This window comes from Cervus canadensis, chromosome 1 (assembly GCF_019320065.1).
Source record: "Cervus canadensis isolate Bull #8, Minnesota chromosome 1, ASM1932006v1, whole genome shotgun sequence".
Taxonomy (NCBI): Eukaryota; Metazoa; Chordata; class Mammalia; order Artiodactyla; family Cervidae; genus Cervus; species Cervus canadensis.
The window spans coordinates 52,260,492-52,285,612 of record NC_057386.1 but is presented as its reverse complement, the minus strand read 5'-3'; the positions used below and the strand labels follow the sequence as shown (position 1 = coordinate 52,285,612).

Genomic DNA, 25,121 nt, shown 5'->3' with positions numbered 1-25,121 from the left:
AGGACCCTTACTCTTTTGTGTGTGTGTGTAAATTGAAGTATAGTTGGTGTACAATATTATATAAGTTACAGGTATACAATACCGTAATTCACAATTTTTAAAGATTATGCTCGATTTATGGTTCTCGAAAATATTGGCTACGTTCCCTGTGTTCCACAATATATCGTTGTAGCTTACTTATTTCATATGTAGTAGTTTGTACCTCTTAATTACCTTCCCCTACATTGCCCCTCTCCTCTCCCCTTTCTCCAGTGGTAACCACTGGTTTGTCATCTATAGCTGTGAGTCTGGTTCTTTTTGTTACATTCAAGAGTTTTTTGCATTGTTAGATTCCCCATATAAGTGACATCATGTAGTATTTGACTTTCTCTTTCTACCTTATTTCAGTTAGTATAATACCCTCCGAGCCCATTCATGTTGCAGCAAATGGCAAATTTTTGTTCTTTTTTATGGCTGAGTTGTATTCCATTAGAGAAGGAAGTGGCAACCCACTCCAGTGTTCTTGCCTGGAGAATCCCAGGGACGGAGGAGCCTGGTGGGTTGCACACAGTCGGACACTACTGAAGTGACTTAGCAGCAGCAGTATTCCATTGTATATATGGACCACATCTTCTCTATCCATTCATCTGTTGATGGACACTTACATTGCTCCCATATCTTGCCTATTATAAATAAGGCTGCTATGAACATTGGGATGCATGTGTTTTTTTGGATTAGTGTCTTTGTTGTTTTTAGATATATACCTGGGGGTGGAATTGCTGGATCATGTGGTAGCTTTAGCTTTAGTTTTCTTGAGAAACCTCCATACTCTTTTCCACAGTGGCTGAACCCATTTACATTGCCACCAACAGAATACAAGGATTCCCTCTTCTCCACATTTGTATTTTTGTTCTTTTTGATGATTGCCATTCTGGCAGGTATGAAGTGATATCTCATGGTGGTTTTGATTTGCATTTCCATGATTGTTAGCAATAATTAGCTGAGCATCTTTTCATGTGCCTACTGGCCATCTGCATTTCCTCTTTGGAAAAATGTCCATAATGTTCTTCTGCCCATTTTTCAATCAGTGTTGTTTTGTCTTTGATATTGAGTTGTATGAGCTGTTTATATATGTTGGGTATTAACCCGTTCTTGGTTATGTCATTCACACAGATTTTCTCCCATTCAGTAGGTCTTTTCATTGTCAGTGGTGAGGACCTTTGCTTTCAATTCATTGTGTGTTGTATGCATTTTTCAACGTTGTCGCATAGTTTCTCATAGTTTGTGACACTCGTGTCACATTCCATCGTTTAGGTGATCGTGGATTACTAACCCCTTGCCCTGCTGGGGGACATTGGTCTAGATATGACTTTAATGAACAGCTCCCTCTGACTTGTGAGCTTTTTACTGCTGCATTAGGAAATCTTAAGATATAGAGTGCATATAATTAGAGAGATTTATAGCCTCTCAGTTTTGTGATAGTTAGCTTGGCATAGTTTCAGCACATTAGATAGTTTCATAAAGTCTTTCCCTGTCGGGGTCCTTTACATACCCCTGAGCCCAGATTCTATGTTGTCCTTTTTCTCCTTCAGATTTCCCTCTATAGATTGGCCTGGCTTCTGTTTTGCTGAGCTGTTTTCTTCCATCTTTGCATATCTCCCTTTCCTATCCATCTTGCACAGGGAGACAGTATCCTTTTACTTGAGGCTTATCCTGTTGGTCTTCCCAGCCTCTGAGGTTTTATCCAGAAAAGCACTGACCATCCTTTTCCCCTCACCATCTCCTGAAGGGCGTCCTCCCTTCTCTTAGACCTTAGAACCTCTGCCTCTTGTATTCTGAGGCTCCAGCACTGAGCTTCTGCCCTGAATCCTGCCTCGTGTCAGCCACCCAGGGGACTGAGTGCTTCCTGCCCTGGGACTTCTGTGTTTGCTGCATTATATCCTGGAGATCATCTTGATCAAACTGCCCCTTGGTCTGGGTCCCTTGTAAATCCTCAGGGTCACTGAGGGGCAGGTGATGGGGAGTCACAAGGCCCCAGGGCCAGTCCTGGTGGCAGCCCTAATTACACGTCCTCTCCATGGGCCCTACTGCTCTTCTTCAAAGGAAGAAGAGGGTTTGGATGAGATGTCTTGAAGTCAGCGAGCCCCACCTCAGGCCATGGCTCAAGCTCAGAAATCAAAGAGGAAAGTACCCCCTGGGAATGCCTGACCTGGGCACTTCCTATTAGCAAGACTTCAGCAGTTACTAGGGGCTCAGTGAGTCCGCACGTCCCTGGTGACCCTGTGCAGGGCCCCTTCGGGGCCTTCCTGTGTTCCTTGTTTCTTTGATTATAGGAGACTGCTTTCATTCAGCCTCCATAACCTTCTCTGAGTTCCAGTGGACAGAGTCAAGCAGTTGATAGTTAGGCAAGGGAGGGGGTCCGAGACTAGGGAGAAACAAACCATCAAGAGCAGCCTTGGGGTAACATCCTGTTTCATCATCAAAGGATGTTGTTACATTTCAGTCACTAAGTCCTGTCCCACTCTTTGCGACCCCTCGGACTGCAGCACACTAGGCTCCTCCGTCCCTCACTATCTCCCGGAATTTATTCAAATTCATGTCCATTGAGTCAGTCATGCTCTCTAACCATCTCATCCTCTGCTAACCCCTTCTCCGTTTGCCTTCAGTCTTTCCCAGCATCAGGGTCTTTTCCAATAAAATACATCTTCACTTCAAGTGGCCAGAGTATTGGAGCTTCAGCTCAGCATCAGTCCTTCCAATGAATATTCAAGATTGATTTCTTTTAGGATTGACTGGTTTGACTCCTTGCCGTCCAAGGGACTCTCAAGAGTCTTCTCCAGACCACAGTTTGAAAGCAGTGATTCTTCAGTGCTCAGCCTTCTTTATGGTCCTGCTCTTACACTGTGCATGACTACAAGAAAAACCATAGCTTTGAGTCTACAGACCTTTGTTGGCAAAGTGATGTCTCTGCTTTTTAATATGCTGTCTAGGTTTGTCATAGTTTTCCTTCCAAGGTGTAAGCATCTTTTAATTTCATAGCTGCAGTCACCATCTGCAGTGATTTTGGAATGCAGGAAAATAAAATCTGTCACTGCTTCCATCTTTTCCCCTTCTATTTGCCATGAAGTGATGGGACCAGATGCCATGATCTTAGATTTTTGAATACTGAGTTTTAAGCCTGCTATTTCACTCTCTTCTTTCACCCTCATCAAGAGGTTCTTTAGTTCCTCTTCACTTTCTGCCATTAGAGTGGTATCATCTGCATTTCTGAGGTGGTTGATATTTCTCCCAGCAATCTTAATTCCAGTTTGTGATTCATTCACCCTGGCATTTTGCATAATGTACTCTGCATAGAAGTTAAATGAACAGGGTGACAGTATACAGCCTTGTCATACTCCTTTCCTAATTTTGAACAAGTCAGTTGTTCCATGTCCCGTTCTAACTGTTGCTTCTTGACCTGCATACAGATTTCTCAGAAGACAGATAATATGGTCTGGTATTCCCATCTCTTTAAGAATTTTCAACAGTTGGTTGTGAGCCCCAGAGTCAAAGGCTTTAACGTAGTCAGTGAGGTAGAAGTAGATGTTTTTCTGGAACTCCCTTGCTTTCTCTGTGATCCAGTGAATGTTGGCAATTGATCTCTGGTTCCTCTATCTTTTCTAAATCCAACTTGTACATGTGGAAGTTCTTGATTCATGTATTGCTAAAGCCCAGCTTGAAGGATTTTGAGCATAACCTTGGTAGCAAGTGAAATGAGTGAAACTGTGTAGTAGTTTGAACATTCTTTGGCATTGTCCTTCTTTGGGATTGGAGTGAAAATTGACCTTTTCCAATCCTCTGGCCACTGCTGAGTTTTCCAAATTTGTTGGTGTATTGCATGCAATGCTTTAACAGCATCATCTTTTAGGATTTCAAATAGCTCAGCTGAAATTTCATCACCTCCACTAGCCTTGTTCGTAGTAATGCTTCCTAAGGCCCACTTGACTTCACACTCCAGGAGGTCTGGCTCTAGGTTAGTGACCATACCATCATGGTTATCTGAGTCATTAAGATCTTTTTTGCATTGTTCTTCTATGTATTCTTGATCTCTCTTCTTAATCTCTTTTGCTTCTGTTAGGTCCTTACTGTTTCTGTCCTTTATTGTGCCCAAACCTTGCATGAAATGTTCCCTTGATATCTCCAGTTTTCTGAAAGAGATCTCCAGTCTTTCTTATTCTGCTGGTTTCCTCTACTTCTTTGCACTGATCGCTGAGGAAGGCTTTCTTCTGTCTCCTTGCTCGTCTTTGGAATGCTGCATTCAGATGGGTATATCTTTCCTTTTCTCCTTTGCCTTTCACTTCTCTTCTTTTCTCAGCTATTTGTAAGGCCTCCTCAGACAACCGTTTTGCCTTGTTAACATTTATTCATCTTGGGGATGGTTTTGGTCACTGCCTCCTGTACAATGTTATGAACCTCCATCCATAGTTCTTCAGGCATTCTCTCTTCCAGATACAATCCGTTGAATCTATTCATTGTGTTCACTTTATAATCATAATGGATTTGATCTAAATCGTACCTGAGTGGCCTAGTGGTTTTGCCTGCTTTCTTCAATTTAAGTCTGAATTTTACAATAAGGAGCTCATGATGTGAGGCACAGTCAGCTCCCAGTCTTGTTTTTGCTGATTGTATGGAGCTTCTCCATCTTTGGCTGCAAAGAATATAATCAGTCTGATTTAGGTTTTGACCTTTTTTGGTGATGTCCATGTGTAGAGTTAACTCTCGTGTTGTTAGATAAAAATGTTTGCTGTAACCAGTGTGTTCTCTTGGCAAAATTCTGCTCACCTTTGCCCTGCTTCATTTTGTACTCCAAGCCCAAACTTGCCCATTACTCCAGATATCTCTTGATTTCCTGCTTTTGCATTCCTGTCCCCTAAGATGAAAAGGACATCCTTGTTTGGTGTTAGTTCTAGAAGGTCTTGTAGATCTTTGTAGAACCAGTCAACTTCAGCTTCTTTGGCACCAGTGATTGGGGCATAGACTTGAATTACCGTGACTTTGAATGGTTTGCCTTGGAAATGAACTGAAATCATTCTGCCTTTTTGAGATTGCATCTAATTACCCCATTTTGGACTCTTCTGTTGACTGTGAGAGCTGCTCCATTCCTTCTAAGGGATTCTTGCCCACAGTCATCTGAATCAAATTCACCCATTCCCATCCATTTTAGTTCACTGATTGCTAAGATGTCCATGTTCACTCTTGCCATCTCATATTTGACCACTTCTAATTTGCCTTGATTCAGGGACCTAACATTCCAGGTTCATATGCAATATTCTTTACAGCATCAGACTTTATTTTCACCAGCGGGCACATCCACAGCTGAGAATCATTTCCACTTTGGCCCAGTCTCTTCATTCTTTCTGGAGCTATTAGTAATTGCTTTCCACTTCTCCCCAGTAGCATATTGGACACCTTCTGACCTGGCGGGATCATCTTCCAGTGTCATATATTTTTGCCTTTTCATACTATTCATGGATTTCTCAGCAAGAATACTGAACTGGTTTGCCATTTCCTCCTCCCGTGGAACGCATTTCATCAGAACTCTTCACTATGAACCACCTGTCTTGGGTGGCCCTGCCTGGCATGGCTCATAGCTTCATTGAGTCACACAGACCCCTTTGCCACGACAAGGCTTTGATTCATGAAGGCGTCATCAAAGATTACATACCACAGTGTCTTTGAGCTATTTTGCTTATGTTGAAACCCACCCCCCCGCCAGGTAGGAGAAGTTAATGATTAATGATAATGTGCCGCCCACCAGCATGTAGACCCCAGACCAGGTGGATCTGAAGGTTGCTGAGGTTGACTCCTTACCTCACCACCAACCCATGAGAAGAATGTCCGTGAGCTGATCACACCCTCTTTGAACAATTTCTATTAATATAAAACTTGTCACCGTCTTCCCCAAGTTGTGACGCTTGGTTTTGAGGGCATTAGCCTGCTGTGTCCCCCATTACCTGGCGAAATAATAAAGCTGCCCTGTTCTGCTTCACTCTCAGCTGTCTCTGAGATGTGATTCAGCACCGCTGCTCAGAGGAGCTGAGCTTTCAGCATCCCTGGCTCCCTGGACCAGCTGTGTCCTGTGTGTGAGGCGGACCGAGCCATCACTGAATCATAAATCATTTACCGTGAATGTGGTCATTGTTGTCATGATGAAGTTTTGACAGACATTTTCTCCGAGTTTATTTTTGGTTCTTTCTTTCTTCCACAGGGTGGTCCAGGTGCTTCCAGCACTGGCTTTGGAAACTTTGAGGAAATCGGGCCCCTTGACAGTGATCTCCAACCACGAAGGACCACTTGGGTACAGTGAGGAAGGCCCCAAACTGTCGGTGCCACGTAGCCTCTCCCAGACTGAGCCCCACCCGATCCCATCCCATCCCCAGGTTGAGGGGCCCCACCCCGCCCCCTCCCTCTTCCTCTGTATGCACGGGGACCTTGGGCGCTTGTCAACAGGCCTCCACTCCACCAGCCACTTCCATTTCTGAAGGCAGCTTGTCCTACACCAGTCACCTTCCCAACTCAGCGACCTTTCTCTCCACTTCCCTGCAGAAACCTCCGTCTGCTGTAGCAGACACCTGGACCTTGGCATTACCCAGGTGCTAGACCTTCCTACAGTCTCAGACCCCAGAGCCCCACCCTCTGGCCACGACCTCCAGTCCGTCCTTTCTTCTCCTCCCCTCCTGTCTCAATGCTTGTCTTCCTCCAGATTTCAGACCCCTTGTCTTCTGCCCTTTTGATACCTCTCTGGTTCTCTGACTCTGCCCTGTGCCTTCAGTCTTAGCTTCACCTCCTCACTAGCCCCTTTCTGACCAGCCCCCATCCCTGGCTCCCTTGTTCCTCTCCCTCCAGTCTGGGGACTGTCCCGCTGTCCCCACGCTCGACCCCTGCCCCCAGGCTGCCAGATGCTGAGGGGCTCGGCAGGGTGGGGGTATTGCTCTAGGCTCATGGCCACGCTCTGCTCTCTGCTTCTCCCCCATCTGCTGAGGGACCCTTAGGTTATTTCCACCTTTTGGCTGTGATGAGTAGTGCAGGCAACATTAGTGTACAAATACTGGTTGGGTCCCTAGTTTCAGTTTTGGGGGGAATTTCTGGGTCCTTTTGTAGCTCTGTGTTTAATACCCAAGGTTGTTAATATTTTTCATCCACGCCTCTTTCACTGCCTTTCAGGGGTGCTTTCAAAGGGCTCCCCCAGCCCCACCCCGTAATCCACATGCCACATGAGTGAAACGCTCCACTGGCAGTCCCTCCTTAGTTTACCGTCTTGCAGGTTCCCGGAAGATCAGATCCAGTTTCCGACACAGAAATTGGCTCCTGCTGCCCCCAGGCACACCTCCCAGCTCCTCTCCAGTGCCCTCTTCCTTCAGGCCTTTGTAAGGGCGATTCCTGGGCTTCAACTTCATTGCTTGGGCCACACAGTCACACCCAGCTCACCATGTTCACCTCTGAGACTCACTGCAGGAACACCTCCTCCCAGAGCTCCCCTCAGAGTCCTTTCATTTTCTTGTCTGTCTCCACTTGAAGACCAGTGGATTTTACTTTTGATGCAGGGTCTTTGCACAGGCTGTTCTCTCAGCCGGAACATTCTTGTACATGCTTCCAGGTGAAATATCACTTCAACTTGCAATAGCAGAGTGCCCCCTCTGGCTTGTCCCCAAGCCTCCCGTGACAAACAGTCACGTGACTGGGGCAGAGAGCTTGAATAGGAAGTGAGGAGATGCTGGCCTTGGTCCTGATGCGGCCATTACCTATCCAACTTTGTGACCCTGGACAAGTCCTGGGCCTTTTCTGGCCTTTAATTTCCTAATCAGTAAAGGACATGGCTGGATTGTGTTATTACTAGGGATCCTTCAGGATATAAAATTCTCAACTTTTGTGGGAAAGGTGGTAGAATAAATTCTGTTTTTGTAGTGTTCAGCAAAGCCAGCCAATGTGGAAACTGGATTCATCTTGAAGAAAATATATGTGTGGTCCAGACCTCCTACTGCTTCGAGCTGTTGCTCAGACTGACACTGCATGGTTCTCCCTGCGCTAACGTATTACATCCAGAACGTTTGTATTGTGTGAAAGTGACAGCCTAGATGCTTCGATCCCCACGTATATGTGACTCTTCCCTTCTTGGCTTTCCTTTCCTTTGCTCTACTAGTCTGTGTCCCTAGTCCAGTTTTTTTTTTTAAACCCGTTTTAATAACAGACCATAACCACACTGATATCCTCACATGTGTGGCTTTTGTTGAGCTCATAAAAGATGATCCAAAGATAGCTGGGGACTGGCTGGCTGATTGCAACATTTGACTTTCCTGGGGTGGCGTGTAGCTCCAGTCGGCCAGCCTCCTGTTTGTGGATAACCCAGTGGGCACTGGATTCAGTTATGTGAACAAGAGTGATGCATACGCCAAAGACCTGGCCACCGTGGCATCAGACATGATGGTTCTCCTGAAGACCTTCTTTGATTATCACAAAGAATTCCAGGTGAGCGGGGCCTCAGAAACAGCTCAGCGAGGGGCTCGTGGTCACAGCACTGAATCCATCAGGTGCAAACACCCACAAGAGTTACACGCCCAGCTCATTCCAGAGAAAACCTTTTTGTACCCAGGGATCAGGTTGTGGGCTTCTGTTTCTGTCATCTCTAAAGATGGTTTTAGCTTGAAAGAATGACCCTGCACCCAGTATTCTACTGAAACATAAAAATCAGATATGGGAGGAAAGATCAATAGAAGCAGATTTGTTTTTGTTTTGCCTGGTCATTACATGCAGTAGAAACTTGAAATGGATTCATGTGAGAGGCATTCAGAGGCATTCAGGAAAAAAAAAAAAAAGGCATTCAGGATATTTAATTCCTTGTAAATTCCTTTTCTTCCTAGACGATTCCGTTCTACATTTTCTCAGAGTCCTATGGAGGAAAGATGGCTGCTGGCATTGCTCTAGAACTTTATAAGGTAACAGGGAAGATGACTTTGTTGTTTGGTTCCAGACAGAAACTGATTATGTTACTTGTTGTACTCACCTGATAATTAAATATACTTTGAATAGGACCTTGTACATAGAAAGTAAGTCTGTAGTAATAACCGTAAAAAATTTCAAAAAGAATAGTGAAATTGGCACTGTCCGATATTAAACAAATATTCAGCTGAGTAAAGCAATTTGGTGCTGGTATAGCAACAAACGCAGATAAATGTAGCAGGCTAAAGAGTCTGGAAGCATATTTTATCTGTACTTACATATATGTATGTTTATGCCTGTGACTGTATGTATATGATACATATATATCATACTTACATATGATCATATATAAATGATACGATGGTATTTCAAATCACTGTGGGAAAGACAGAATGTTCAGCAAATGGTCTGGAGACAAATGGCTATTACTTTGGAAGATAGTAAAGTTAGATTCTTGCCTTGCATAAAACATCAGTTTTTTTTTTACTGCGCTGGGTCTTTGTTGCTGCACACGGGCTTTCTCTAGTTGGGGTGAGCAGTCACTACTCTTCGTTGCAGTGCACAGGCTTCTCATTGTGTTGGCTTCTCCTGTTGTGGAGCATGGGTTGAGGGTGTGTGGGCTTCAGTAGTTACAGCTCATGAGCTGCAGGGCTGAGCAGTTGTGGTTTGTGGGCTTAGTTGCCCCGAGGCATGCAGAATCTTCCCAGGCCAGGGATCGAACCCATGTCCCCTGCATTGGCAGGTGGAGTCTTAACCACTGGACCACGACAGAAGTCCAAAACATCAGTTCTTGATAGATTAAAAATTTGAATGTAAAAATTAGGACTATAAGAGTACTTGAAAATATAGTAGAAAAGATTTATAATCTTGGGTAGGAAAAGCTTTCTTTCATAAGATGAAAAGCCAAAAAGGATTATTTTGACATAATTTAGATCTTGTAGAAATTTAAAACTTCTTAGAGTTCTATAAATAATTTTAAAAGATATGTATACAGACTCACAAATATATAACAGAAAAAGTCTTCATATCAATAAATCCACTTTAAAAAGGATGATATCATCATATAAAATTGGCAAAAAAAAATGGGGAAATAATTTATTGAAGAAATGCAAACAGCCTGTGGACATGTGAACGGTGTTCAGCTTTTATTAGTAAATCAAAGCTGTGAGATTTGCAAATATTTTAGAAAATTGGTAACCCCCAGTTTTAGTAAGATGTTTGTTTCTTGGCAGGAAACCTATGACAAACCTAGACAGTGTGTTGAAAAGCAGAGACATTACTCTGCCAACAAAGGTCCAAATAGTCAAGGCAATGATCTTCCCAGTGGTCATGTATGGTTGTGAGAGCTGGACCGAAAAGAAGGTGGATTGCCAAAGAACTGATGCTTTCGAACTGTGAGAAGACTCCTGAGAGTCCCTTGGACAGCAAGGAGATCAAAGCAGCCAATCTTAAGGGAAATCAACCCTGATTACTCATTGGAAGGACTGATGCTGAAGCTGGAACTCCAGTATTTTGGTATCTGATGCAAACAGCTGACTCGTTGGAAAAGTCTGTGATGCTGGGCAAGATTGAGGGCAGAAGGAGAGGAGGGTATCAGACGATGAGATGACTGAATGGCATCACCAAAACAGTGGACAGGACCTTGGGCAAACTTCAGAAGATAAGGAGGGATGGGGAGGCCTGGCGTGCCTCAGTTCATGGGGTTGCAAAGAGCTAGACATGACTAGGTGACTGAACAGCAGGGAAATAAGTGCTCTCATGCATGTTTGCTAGGGAGGAAAATTGGTAAATCATTTTTAAAAGGGCGGTTTGGCTGTATCTGTCTGCTTTTTAAATGTATGTGCCTTTTGCCCCAATAATTTCATATCTAAGAGTCTGTCCTGTGGGAATGCTTATACATGCATGTGTGTTAGAGGATGTTTAGCTCATTATCACTTACAATGTCCATAAAAGGAAAACAAGCTCAGTGACTACCTATTCAGTTCAGTTCAGTCGCTCAGTCGTATCTGATTCTTTGTGACCCCATGGACTGCAGCATGCCACGCTTCCCTGCCCATCACCAACTCTCAGACCCTGCTCAAACTCATGTCCATTGAGTTGGTGGTGCCATCCAACCATCTCATCCTCTGTCATCCCCTTCTCCTCCCACCTTCAATCTTTCCCTGCTTCAGGGTCTTTTCAAATGAGTCAGTTCTCTGTATCAGATGGCCAAAGTATTGGAGTTTCAGCTTCAGCATCAGTCCTTCCAGTGAATGTTCAGGACTGATTTCCTTTAAGATTGACTGGTTGGATCTCCTTGCAGTCCGAGGGATTCTCAAGAGTCTTCTCCAACACCACAGTTCAAAAGCATCAATTTTTCAGCGCTCAGCTTTCTTCACAGTCCAACTCTCACATCCATACATGACTACTGGAAAAACCAAAGCTTTGACTAGATGGACCTTTGATGGCAAAATAATGTGTCTGCTTTTTAATATGCTGTCTAGGTTGGTCATAACTTTTCTTCTAAGGAGCAAGTGTCTTTTAATTTCATGGCTGCAGTCACCATCTGCAGTGATTTTTGGAGCCCCCAGAAATAGTCAGCCACTGTTTCCACTGTTTCCTCATCTATTTGCCATGAAGTGATGGGACCAGATGCCATGATCTCAGTTTGATGAATGTTGAGTTTTAAGCCAGCTTTTTCACTCTCCTCTTTCACTTTCATCAAGAGGCTCTTTAGTTCTTCTTCGCTTTCTGCCATAAGGGTGGTGTCATCTGCGTATCTGAGATTATTGATATTTCTCCTGGCAATCTTGATTCTAGCTTGGGCTTCATCCAGTCCAGAATTTCTCATGATGTACTCTGCATATAAGTTAAATAAGCAGGGTGACAATATACAGCCCTGACATACTCCTTTCCTGATTTGGAACCAGTCTGTTGTTCTATGTCCAGTTCTAACTGTTGCTTCTTGACTTGCATACAGATTTCTCAGGAGGCAGGTAAAGTGGTGTTGTTATTCCCATCTTTTTAAGAATTTTCCACAGTTTGTTGTGATCCACACAGTCAAAGGCTTTGGCATAGTCAATAAAAGTAGTAGATGTTTTTCTGCAACTCTCTTGCTTTTTTGATGATCCAGTGGATGTTGGCAATTTGATCTCTGGTTCCTCTGCCTTTTCTAAATCCGTCTTGAACATCTGGAAGTTCATGGTTCACCTACTGTTGAAGCCTGGCTTGGAGAATTTTGGGCATTATTATCTATAGAAGATTACTTAAGTGAAATACGTGGATCCTTCCATGATGGACAGTTTGCAGCCATCAGAAAGAATGGGTAGATCTGTGTATATATAATCTGTGTACATATGAATATATATATGCTTATGAAACCAAAGAAAGAAGTTAGAATAATATATACCATGTTAACTGTGGTTAACTCATGGGTGTGAGGGTGTAGGTGGGGCAGAGGTAAAGTTTTTTTCACATTTTTCTCCTTCCTCCTTCTGTGAGTAAATATTTTACAGTGAATTTGTATGACTTTTTTTTATACATTGAAGTATAATTAATATTCAATATTATATATTCCCTATGTACAATATAGTAGTGGTAGTGTTAGTCGCTCAGTCGTGTCTGACTCTTTGTGATCCCACAGACTGTAGCCCCCCAGCCTCCTCTGTCCATGGGATTCTCTAGGCAGGAATACTGAAGTGGGTTGCCGTTCCCTTCTCCATAAGATCTTCCCAACCCAGGGATCAAAGCTGGGTCTCCTGCATTGCTGGCAGATTCTTTACTGTTTAAGCTACAGGGAAGACTCTCATGTACAATATAATGATTTATAATTTGTAAAGGTTATACTCTGTATATTCCCTGTGTCCCTTCTAAAGAAGACGGGGGCTGCACCAGACCCCACACAAATCCTGCCAACACCCTTGGGAGAACTTCACAGTTCCTATTCGTCTTGCAGATTGTGGGTGGCAGGACAGTTACCCTTGCCCTCTAGTGGATGTCTGAGGTCTTTGGGTACCCAGAGCATCCCAGGTGGGCAGAAGCGTTCTGTGCTCAGGAAAGGCTGTGTATTAAAGTGTGACTCCCTCCTGTTGAGGAAGGGAGAGAGGTCCCTGGGTCTTCTTGACAAAGATGTTTCATGGCTTCTCTTTCAGGCCATTCAGCAAGGGACCATCCGGTGCAACTTTGCCGGGGTTGCTCTGGGTGACTCTTGGATCTCTCCCATCGGTAAGTAGGACATTTTCAGATTTGTTTTTTGGCAGGGGGCAGGGGTGGAGGGGTGGGGAAAGGTGTGTTGGTGGGGCTGAGCTGCACGATGTGCAAGGTCTTAGTTCCCTGACCAGGGATGGAGCCTGGGCCCCCTGCACTGGCAGCCCGTGGACTGCCAGGGATGTCCTCAGTCCACCTTGTGAAAAGGACTGCCCTCTGTGTGTCCTTCCCGGATGAACCTCCGAGGACACCGTGACGTTGCAGAAGCCTTGACCCGAGACCTAAGGGGTCAGCTGGTTTCCTGCCAAGTGTCTCTCTCAGATTGACAGAACTGGCCTCCCGCATCCTTCAAGGGTCTCATCACAGCTGCGTTAACAATACTAAACACTTTATATGTGTTAACTTTGCTGAAGCTTAACAACATCTCCATGGGACGAATGGGATTATTATCCCAGGATTGGAGGTGATGAAAGTGAGATTCAGGTTAAGCCATTTTCCTGAAGTCACACAGCTAAACCCAGGATGCACATGAAGGCAGCAGGCACTTAGCCGTCACCGTGCGCTCCTCCTTGAGACCAGTAGGTCAGCCTCCAGCTTTGCACGTGCTCTTCGTCTGGTCCAAAATCTCCCGAATTCAGCTCGCATGACCCACCTGACCTTATGAGTCTGTCTGCCCAGCCCTGAATCCCTCCTTCCAGGTGCACCTTTTGCATCGCTCTTCCACCCCAGAAATACTCCCTTTTGGGGGAGAATTACTGTTCACTTTCATGTGCAATTATTAATTGCTTGCTAGGGAGCAGGTGTTGTGCTCAGTGCTAGGAAAGATACACAGACCTGCTTCAATGCCTTCAAGAAGATCTGCACCATTCAATATGGTAACCATAGCCACAATACCGAAATCAGATTGATTATATTCTTTGCAGCCAGAGATGGAGAAACTCTATACAGTCAGCAAAAACAAGACCAGGAACTGACTGGGACTCAGATCATGAACTCCTTATTGCAAAATTCAGACTTAAATTCAAGAAAGTAGGCAAAACCCCTAGACCATTCAGGTATGACCTAAATCAAATCCCTTATGATAATACAGTAGAAGTGACAAATAGATTCAAGGGATTACCTCTGATAGAGTGCCTGAAGAACTATGGACGGAGGTTCGTGACATTGTACAGGAGGCAGTGATCAAGACCATCGCCAAGGAAGAGAAATGCAAAAAGGCAAAATGGTTGTCCGAGGAGGCCTTACAAATAGCTGAGAAAAGAAGAGAAGTGAAAGGCAAAGGAGAAAAGAAAGATATACCCATTTGAATGCAGAGTTCCAAAGCAAGATAAGAAAGCCTTCCTCAGTGATCAGTGCAAAGAAATAGAGGAAAACAATGGAATGGGAAAGACTAGAGATCTCTTCAAGAAAACTAGAGATACCAAGAGAACATTTCATGCAAAGATGAGCATGATAAAGGACAGAAATGGTATGGACCTAACAGAACCAGAAGATATTAAGAGGTGGCAAGAATATACAGAAAAACTGTACAAAAAAGATCTTCATGTCCCAGTAATGATGATGGTGTGATCACTCACCTAGAGCCAGACATCCTGGAATGTGAAGTCAAGTGGGCCTTAGAAAGCATCACTACGAACAAAGCTAGTGGATGTGATGGAATTCCAGTTGAGCTATTTCAAATCCTAAAAGATGATGCTGTGAAAGTGCTGCACTCAATATGCCAACATATTTGGAAAACTCAGCAGTGGCCACAGGACTGGAAAAGGTCCGTTTCCATTCCAATCCCAAAGAAAGGCAATGCCAAATACCGCACAATTGCATTAATCTCATACACTAGCAAAGTAATGCTCAAAATTCTCCAAGCCAGGCTTCAACAGTATATGAACCATAAAATTCCAGATCTTCAGGCTGGATTTAGAAAAGGCAGAGGAACCAGAGATCAAATTGCCAGTATCCATTGGGTCATCGAAAAAGCAAGAGAATTCCAGAGTAACATCTACTTCTGCTTTATTGACTATGCCAAAGCCTTTGACTGTGTGGATCACAACAAACTGGAAAATTCTTCCAGAGATGGGATTACCAGACCACCTTACCTGCCTCCTGAGAAATCCGTATGCAGGTCAAGAAGCAACAGTTAGAACTTGATATGGAACAACAGACTTCTTCCAAATCGAGAAAGGACTATATCCAGGCTGTATATTGTAACCCTGCTTATTTAACTTATATGCAGAGTACATCATGCAAAATGCCGGGCTGGATGTAACACAAAAATCAAGATTACCAGGAGAAACATCAGTGACGTCAGATAAGCAGATGACACCACCATTATGGCAGAAAGTGAAGAAGAACTAATGAGCCTCTTGATGAAAATGAAAGAGGAGAGTGAAAACCTGGCTTAAAACTCAACATTCAGAAAAGATCATGGCATCTGGTCCCATCACTTCGTGGCAAATAGATGGGGAAACAATGGAAACAGTAACAGATTTTATTTTTTTTGGCCTCCAAATCACTGCAAATAGTGACTGCAGCCATGAAATTAAAAGATGCATGATCCTTGGAAGAAAAGCTATGACCAACCTAGATAGCTTATTAAAAAGCAGAGACATTACTTTGCCAACAAAGGTACATCTAGTCAAAGCTATGGTTTTTCCAGTAGTTATGTATGGATGTGAGAGTGGGACTATAAAGAAAGCTGAGTGCCGAAGAATTGATGCTTTTGAACTGTGGTGTTGGAGAATACTCTTGAGAATCCCTCGGACTGCAAGGAGATCCAACCAGTCAATCCTAAAGGAAATCAGTTCTGAATATTCATTGGAAGGACTGATGCTGAAGCTGAATCTCCAATACTTTGGCCAACTGATGTGAAGAACTGACTCATTTGAAAAGACCCTGATGCTGGGAAAGACTGAAGGCAGGATTAGAAGGGGTGACAGAGGATGAGATGGTTGGATGGCATCACCGACTCGATGGACATGAGTTTGAGTAATCTCCAGGAGTTGGTGATAGACAGGGAAGCCTGGCGTGCTGCAGTCCACGGGGTTAGGGTTAGGGTTAGGGTTAGGCAAAAAATCAGACACGACTGAGCGACTGAACTGAACTGAGCCACATAGGACTCTTTATATTAATTAAAATGCAATAAAAATCGCAGTCTTGCATCTGCACTGCTCACATTTGAAGGTATCCAATGGCCGCAGGTGGTTCTGGACTTGTGGACCACACAGATGCAGAACGTTTCCATCACTGCAAAAAGTTCTTTTGGACATCAGAGGTACACATCCAGGATCAAACTACGGCCTCCAAGTCAAGTCTGTCCTGCCACCCTGCTTTAGTAAATAAGCTTTTTGCTGGGACACTGTCATGCCCATTCATTTGTGGAATACAGGTCATCTGTTTGGAGGCTGCAAGAGCAGAGTTGAGTTGTTGCAGCAGAGACCAGCTGACCTGCAAAGCCAAACATATTTACTGTTTGTCCCTTTACAGGAAAGGTTTGCCAATCCCTGGTCTAGATAAAGCAGGAATTGGGATTCCTCGGAGGGCTGCAGTTGATTCTTTATAAGAAACTGAGGCCCAAACTTGATGGTTTAGCTGGAGAGGAGAATGACAGCTAGTTTCTGAAGGATCTGATGTGTCTGCATTTCTTAGGGTGTGTCTTGAAGAATACCAACCCAGTGAAGTGCCATGCAAAGGGCTCCACGGCCAGATAAGTTTTGGAAGTGCCAAATACTGGCCCCACCTCCTCAAGGTTCACAGGCACATTAAAGGCTCTGATAAGTCCTGCAGTTTAAAAAAAAAAAAGTGTGTTGTCTTTTGCATTCAAAGGTATTTAGCCAGCAAATCATATTTCTGTGTTAATACCTAGGGTAACATCCTGCATAAGTGAGGTTATTTGAAACAGACTTTGAGATGCTTAGACTTTGGGGGAACTGTTGAAGGCTTTGTAGCAAAGGAGTGGTGTGTTAGCCATTGTGTTATCTTAATGCCCTCTTGTAAGTTAAAAATGTTCCTGTTGCTCAAAATCTCTAGTGTGATGGCTATCAGGGATATAAAAGAGAGACATTGAATAAATAAGGGCTGTGTTTTCATTTATCCTTTTCTCTTTTTGGAGAAGCTATTTTGTTACCCTACCCTAATGATTGGAGTAGGAAGTGGCAACCCACTCCAGTATTCTTGCCTGGGAAATTCCATGTACAAAGGAGCCTGGTGGGCTGCAGTCCATGGGGTCACAAAGAGTCAGATATGACTGAGTTAGTGAACATGAGCACCATGTATTCAAATGTGCTGTATAAGTTATGGTCCTTGATATAAGTCAAAGTGTGTGTTAGTCACTCAGCTGTGTCCAACTTTTTGCAACCCCATGGACTGTAGACCACCAGGCTCCTCTGTCCATGGAATTCTCCAGGCAAGAATACTGGAGTGGGTTGCCATTTCCTTCTCCATTGGTATACATCAACTGTACTTCAATTTAAGAAAAATTACAGAAAACAAAAGAAAACCACATAAGCAAAAAAAAAATTGTGCTTGCTACCTTCTTGGCACTTCTATCAGTGGACTAGCCTTACTTAGTTATGATAACTGTGAACTTGTCCAAACCAAGCCCAACTGTTCTCTGTGAAGTTAAGTATTGTCTTATTCACATTTGTCTCATAAAACTCGTTATTGGCTTTATGCCAGTTCTCACGCCTTTAAATTCTCAGTGTATTTTTGGAATTGAAATGAATTGATTGACAGTGTAGCCCCAGAAACTTGATGAAATCATTAGTATTCGTCCTTAATTAGCTCCTTGGCGGAAGCTTGTGTCCTCAAACTGGAGGAGCGGGCAGGGGCAGAGCAGAGCGGAGCAGAGGGTGGGGAAATACCTTAAACCGTCATAGTCTAGAAGCGTGCAGGTAAGCGCCTCCGCTACACACGCACGGCCTGTCTGTGGACCCGCCCCTGGCACTGAGTCACTGACTGGGCCAAATTAGTGTGGCCTTTAGCCCTGACTCAACAGAAAGGGTCCCACATCCTCACCCCACCTCCCAGCCACCAAGACATGAGCCCTGGTGGGTTAAGGAGCCTTCAGACCCAAAGCCATTGTGATTCTTGCTTCTGTCTCTTTCTGCTTTGGGAGGAAAGCTAGTTAGGTATTTTGAGGGGAGGACAATCACAGAAAACTCACTTTGTCCTTACGTGGTTTCCTTTAGATTCAGTGCTCTCCTGGGGACCTTACCTATACAGTATGGTAAGTAGATGAGCCTCCAACTCTCACCCTAACAGCCCAGCTGACTTTCTCTCTGGCTCTGTCTGCGGGAGGGACCAAGCTAGTTGGGTTTGTCTGTGCGGTTGACACAGCCCCTCAGGGACCTATCTAATAATCCATATCAAATTGAAAACCCTAAGCAACAGCCGCCTTGGGGACAAATTTAAAGAAACATCAACACAGTTATCCCATTGCTTCAGGTACTAGACATGCGCATTTTAAAATCTCCCCAGATTTTTATTATAGACATTTCCAGAACGCAGAAGAGTTGAACGACCGTGGTGAGCACCCATATACCCATCACCTAGACTTGGTTGCCATTTTCCGGTGTTTCCTTCATCAGTAAACACAGCGCTTGTTATGCTATGCTTTCCTATGGACATGCCTCTTGCTCCTGCCGCCCACTCTTTCTGTTACCCATCCCTACCCCCAGCGATGCCAGAGTTCTGTCTCTTGCAAAGTCAGAGTGTTCTTGTTTGCATTCCAGTCTCTTCTCGATGACCAAGGTCTGGCAGAGGTGTCTGAGGTTGCAGAGGAAGTCCTGGATGCCCTGAGCAAGGAACTCTACCAAAAGGCCACCGAGCTCTGGGGGAAAGCAGAAATGGTCATTGAACAGGTAAGAGGGGTCGCGTGTGGGCCAGCCTACTTGGCTTTTCCCTGGGGGTGAAGGGACCTTGGTTGGTGTTGTCAGGGCTGGGGTCTGTCCGGAGACTGCCCACAAGTCTGGAAATGATGTCAAGCTAAACGATACATCTGACCAGTCTGAGCAGTGACAAGGTCAGAAAGCCACCCAGCCTGCAAGACTTGCCTGTCCCTCAGCTGAAGGTATGGATTCTGTAAGAAAGAATGTGTCCCGCCAAGGTGAGTGTTTGGGTCCCTGCCAGCCAGCATTCTGGCTGCAGTGAGCCAGGAGGGAAGAATCCACAGGTTGAGGACTTGAGTGTATAGGACCCTCTGCAGCTCAGTTCTTCCTGGAAATTAACACACAGGCTCTTGGTTTGCTCCTGTGGCATTGGAGCCGCCCTTGGATGAGCTACCCCCAGGAGACTGGGCTGGCATGCTGGTCCCTAGGCCTCCAGAGCTTATTTCTTTCTGGTCCAAGCAAATGTATAAAATTAAAGCTGTCCTTAGACGAGATGGGGAGCCAGGTGCCTTACTGTTTTGCAACTCTGGTAATGGATAAACAAAGAAAACAAATAACCCAGTTCATTTCTTGTGTATTTCAGAACACAGATGGGGTGAACTTCTATAACATCTTAACTAAGAGCTCTCCTATGTCTACAGTGGCGTCGAGTCTAGAATTCTCCCAGAAACACCTCGGTGAGTGGACCTTGACATTGTGAGACCATATCTCAACCTCCCTGCCTCTACCAATTTTTTGAAAAGTTTTATTGATATATAATTTACATACCATAACATTCACCCATGTTGTATAACTCAGTGGGTTTTAGTGTATTTAGAACATTTCATTACCACAATCCTGTTTTAGAACATTTCCATCACCCCAGAAAGATCCCACATGTCTGTCTGTAGTCAGTTTCTTTTCCCACTTCCAGCCTTAGGCAACCACTAACCTGCTTTCTGTCTCTCTAGATTTGCCTTTTCAGGACATTTCACATAGATGGAATCATGTACGAGGTAGTCTTGCACTTAACATGGTGTTTCTGAAATTTGGAAACCAGCTTCTACACATTGAATTACAATGTTAAGCCTCCTAAAGGCTGGATTGAGTTGTCTTCACTGCGGGTGCTTGAATGCCTGATATCCCCCCTTTATAAGAAGCTGCCGGAGACCTCTAGGTTCCACTCAGCTGATTTCCTTAGGCCGTGCTGCAGAACCTTACTGGCCCCAAAGGACATAAAATGCACCAGTCAAAGCCAGTAAAGTCTCTCCACTTGGAACAGATTCCTGACTTTCCCCCCATCTGGGGAATCAGGGGACCATTTTTCATCTTCCAGGTGCAAGCCTCCCTCTCAGCATCCCTGGCAGCTTAGAAAAGAGGGCCCCTTGGTCTTGTTTCCAGTCCTTTGACTCACCGTGTACCAGTTTGTTTTAGTTCCTCTTTTCCAACGCCACGTGAGACACCTACAACAGGATGCCTTAAGTCAGCTCATGAATGGTCCCATCAGGAAGAAGCTCAGAATTATTCCTGAAGATTGCACCTGGGGAGGTAACTTGTGTGACTTAATGAAGTGTTGTTTGTAGAGCCGGGGGTGAGAGAGGTGACAATTCAAAGCCTTAATTTGTAGAATGGGTGTTAGTGGTGGTGATGGCGTGTTTAGTTGCAGGTAGAACATTATTATCGTTCACGTTTGATGGATGGGCAGACATACGGAGACAGCATACCAAAACTGGTCAGAATGAAGGATTGGTAAGGGAAGTGGGCGGGGAAAGAAGTGAAGCGATTGGTTATAAGTTGATCACTGTTGAAGCCCGGAGTGGGTCCATGGGAATCATCATCACCCTCTCCTCGTTACTTTTATGTCAGTGTGAACTTTTCCATAATAAAAACTTGAGATTTTAAAAAGCCATGCCCAAGGCCACCGTTGGTTGTGAGTGTGTTGAAGAAAAAAAAAAAAAAGTCATTTTTGGACAGGCTTTGAGCAGGCCGGCCTCTGCAGGTGTCCTGATGTGGATAATGAGGTCTGGCATCTGTTGCCTTCTGGGCTAAAGGTCATAGTGGGGAAGTACTGGGGTCCTCAGGGACCAGGGTCAGGGAGAAATAATCTAGCGTAAGTTCCTGCTCAATCTTACGGGGAAGCCATGAGCAAGCGGGACTCCCATGCTCCTGGAGGGGGAACCCGCCAAGCTGAGGAGGGTTTTGTTCATGTCCAAGAGCCCCCAAAGCTATGCTCCGTGGGGTGGAACCTTGCCATCCTGCCAACCCTCGGTCAGCAGAGCACTCATCCTAGACCTGGTGTCTTCATGTCCCCATCACCCCCTGGAGTTTTCTAGAAATGAAGGGAAAGTTTGCTCAAGTAAAAGAATGTGGTTTCAGAGCCATGAGGGGTGCAGACAGCTGTGGGGGGCTGTGGCGCTGAGGAGGAGCAGATGTGAGTACCCTGGGAGGCCAGGTGCAGGCCAGGCTCACGGGAACACACCTTGTCTTCAGCCCCCTTCTCTTACCCTCATGGCTGTGTCGTCTGGCCCCAGCTTCTCTTGTTACAGGGACTTTTGCAGGTGAAAACTGCTAAGAGCAAACTCACCCTGGCTCTGGCTGTGCCTGTGTAGGGTCTGGAAAGGAGACCCTCCTTTCTGGGCACCCTCTGTGTCCTGAGCCCACTTTGTAGTCTGCCAGCTGTGTGTTCCTGTCCCAGCTTGCCACGGGCCCAGGGCGTGTTTCTCAGCCTCTCTGAGCCTCACGTTCCTTGCTCGGAGTTGATAAAGGAAGAAGGCCGTGGGATGTTGCTGACACAGGACGTACTTAGCCCAGTGACTGGCAGATAAAATTCAGTGGTGGCTGTCACCCTTGTTTTTCACCGTGGTCAAGGATCCAACAAGAATGCTGTGTAGACCGCCCCCCCTCTTGCCCGGGACTGGTCATCCATGCGGCTATACCAGGGACAAGCTCCAGCTGTGTTCAGGGCCAGTTTGTTGATGGTTTCAGGTAGCTCTACTTGTTCAGAACTTAACACCTGGCCCTGGGGGAAAACAAAAATCAGAAACCTTAGCCTTGGTGTTACTCAGAAAAGGAGGAAAACTAACGCTAACCCCAGAGCAGTGGTGTTGGAGAAGGCTCTCGAGAGTCCCTTGGACTGCAAGGAGATCCAGCCAGTCCATCCTAAAGGAGATCAGTCCTGTTTCCTTGGGCATTGGCCTTCTCTCGGCTTCCATCCCTCATGACAAACGGCATCTGCTCTCGTCACAAGCACCTGCGTGAACAGAGCATGTGCGCTGTTAGTGCTTGCCCTCTGCACGGCCAGCTTGGGGCGCGGATTTCTGGGCCAGCGGGTTCTGTTGGGGAAGCAGCTTTGTGTTCAGTCTTTATCATGTGGTGTGTGGCGGTCACTCTTGGGGTGCTGGAGGCTCTGGACTGAAGAGTACCTCTTGTTCAGGCAGGTTCCAAGCCGCTCTCTCTTTCTCCTTCCCCTTGTACAGGCCAGGCTACCAGCGTCTTCCTGAACATGGAGGGGGACTTCATGAAGCCGGTCATCAGCATTGTGGATGAGCTGCTGGAAGCCGGGGTCAACGTGACAGTGTACAATGGACAGCTAGACCTCATCGTGGACACCATGGGTAGGAACTGGTCCGAGGGGAGCAAGGAGGCAGTGTCGTGGATGGAGCTGGCCCCTTGGCAGGGAGAGGCAGTGACGTTGACGTGGCAAGAGGAAGGCCATTTTCCATTACCTGCTCACCTCTGACCTTGGCTCTTTGAAGAGGGCAGGGCTGCCCGAGGTTGTGACCCCCTCAGAGAAGTCCAGCCTGTTCATCTTTTGAGGTCTTCAGTCAGTCAGTTCAGTCGCTCAGGCGTGTCTGACTCTTTGCGACCCCATGGACCACAGTATGCCAGGCTTCCCTGTCCATCACCAACTCCCATAGCTTGCTCAAACTCATGTCCATTGAGTCAGTGACGCCATCCAACCATCTCATCCTCTGTTGTCCCCTTCTCCTCCTGCCTTCAATCTTTCCCAGCATCAGGGTCTTTTCCAATGAGTCAGTTCTTAGAATCAGGTGGCCAAAATGTTGGAGGTTCAGCTTCAGCATCAGTCCCTCCAATGAATATTCAGGACTGATTTCCTTTAGGATGGACTGGTTGGATCTCCTTGCAGTCCAAGGGGCTCTCAAGAGTCTTCTCCAACACCACAATTCAAAAGTATCAATTCTTTGGTGCTCAGCTTTCTTTATAGTCCAATGCAGAGTCTCAGGTCCCGCCTGGATGTGCTGCATTGGAATTTGCATTTTAGAAGGATCCCAAGTGCATTTTGTCTGCCTCCCAGCTGTCAAATTTTATGCCAAGTTATAGGACCCAGACTTCAGTTTCCGCTCTTCTCAGCTCTTCATGCTGGGCCCTGCGTTGTCCCTCTCACCAGGTCAGGAGACCTGGATACGAAAACTGAAATGGGAAGAATTGCCCAAATTCAACCAGCTGAAGTGGAAGCCCCTGCACAGTGACCCCAAATCTTCAGAAACGTCTGCCTTTGTCAAGTCCCACAAGAACCTGGCTTTCTACTGGATTCTCAGAGCTGGACACATGGTGAGAGTCAGCGACTGTTCTGGATTCATGGCGCTGGGGGAGGAGGGAGCCACATGCGCTGGGCTCGTAGATGCATGGGGCTTGGTGGTATGTGGGGGTCTCTATTGAAGCTCCGTTAGTGCTTCACTGAAATAGTCAATCTGCTGAGAGATTGAATCCTGGGGTCTCTACCCTCTGCTCTTCAGGTTAAATGAGTTGAATGTTGCTTTCCTCTGGACAGTTGTCCCAAATAGGAGAGGGAGGGAGGAATTGTCTTTCCCTAATGTTTTTTGCCTTTTTTTTTTTAAAACCACTGTACCGTTTTGTGTGTTTATCTGATTTTTTGACTGCGCTAGGTTTTTCTCTAGTTGCGGGTCACAAGAGAAACCAGTGGACTCTCTCAGGCAGAGCAGGGGCTCCAGGTACACAGGCTTCCATCCTTGCAGGCCATGGGCTCCAGAGCACCAGCTCAGTAGCCTGGGTGACAAGGGCTGAGTTGCTCTGCAGCCTGTGGAATCTTCCCAAACCAGGAATTGAACCCATGTCCCCTGCTTTGGCAGGAGGATTTTTAACCACTGGACCACCAGGAAAGTCCTCCCTGACGTTTTTGAGGGAGTGATATTAGCGCTCAGTCATCTGTAAGCTGAGCGCAGTGCAGGGTGCAAGGCAGAGGGTGCATGTGAGCAGCAGAGTTCAGTGTGGAGAAGGAGACACATTTCCTTTCTAAATGTTCACTCCTCTGGACCCCTGCAGCCCAGCAGCATGGGAGCTTGGGAAAGTTTTGTCCAGCACGGGGTCGTTTCACAGAAGGGATGCTCTTTTGAGGATGGCACCCAGGTACAGCTGACCTCCCAAGTTGTTGTCACAAAGCTGGTCCCCTTCCCGGGAGCAGGGTCTCAGGAAGCCAGCCCTGACCCCCAGCCCCAGGCAGGGACACGAGAGCACTAACGCGGATCCTACTTGCTTCCAGGTTCCTTCCGACCAAGGGGACACGGCTCTGAAAATGATGAGGCTGGTGACTCAGCAAGAATAGGATGGCCTGGGCTGGCTGGAGGTGAACTGCTTGGTGTCAGGGCACGGGAGCCCCTGTGAGCATTCTGGTGCTGTTGGAACCACCCTTCTCCCCTCGGGTCTGACTTGGGGAGAATCTGACTTGGGCTGTGATTGTGAAAGTTCCCGTCAGCTTTGGCAGAGAACAGAATCATTGCCTCTGTAGCAACTTGCAAATCATTTCTGCTTGTGAAGACTTTTTTTAAAAAATGGGTTTGTTTTAATCAAAATGAAGAGTTGAAATAGCTTAACGTTTTCTTATTATAAAAGCAAACTGTGTGACTTATAGAGAAAACTGGAAATGCAAACAAAGAACCAAATAAATATCTATATGCTCCCTTCCCAGGGAAAAGCACTGTTACCACTTAAATGTTCTTCCTACAAACCTTTTTTTGCTATGTATACATATGTATTTTTTACAAAAACACCAACATTGCTATGTTATGTCACGGTCTACTTTGTTCACACATCAGTATGTCCTAAACACCTTTTATGTCAATAAATTGTTCTCCTATAACA

At 45.5% G+C, this 25,121-nt stretch overlaps 1 protein-coding gene across 1 annotated transcript in view; it reads left to right on the top strand.

The window, feature by feature from the left end:
* The window catches only part of SCPEP1 (serine carboxypeptidase 1), a 31,117-nt gene extending 5,996 nt beyond the window's left edge, over window positions 1–25,121 (top strand). The window contains exons 3-13 of the mRNA XM_043483442.1: window positions 6,227–6,316; window positions 8,329–8,484; window positions 8,877–8,951; window positions 13,086–13,158; window positions 18,324–18,361; window positions 18,867–18,995; window positions 19,606–19,699; window positions 20,436–20,549; window positions 22,478–22,615; window positions 23,410–23,573; window positions 24,523–25,121. Of these exons, the coding sequence (XP_043339377.1) occupies window positions 6,227–6,316; window positions 8,329–8,484; window positions 8,877–8,951; window positions 13,086–13,158; window positions 18,324–18,361; window positions 18,867–18,995; window positions 19,606–19,699; window positions 20,436–20,549; window positions 22,478–22,615; window positions 23,410–23,573; window positions 24,523–24,585 (1,134 nt within the window). The 3' untranslated portion in view covers window positions 24,586–25,121. The remainder of the gene's footprint in view (window positions 1–6,226; window positions 6,317–8,328; window positions 8,485–8,876; window positions 8,952–13,085; window positions 13,159–18,323; window positions 18,362–18,866; window positions 18,996–19,605; window positions 19,700–20,435; window positions 20,550–22,477; window positions 22,616–23,409; window positions 23,574–24,522) is intronic.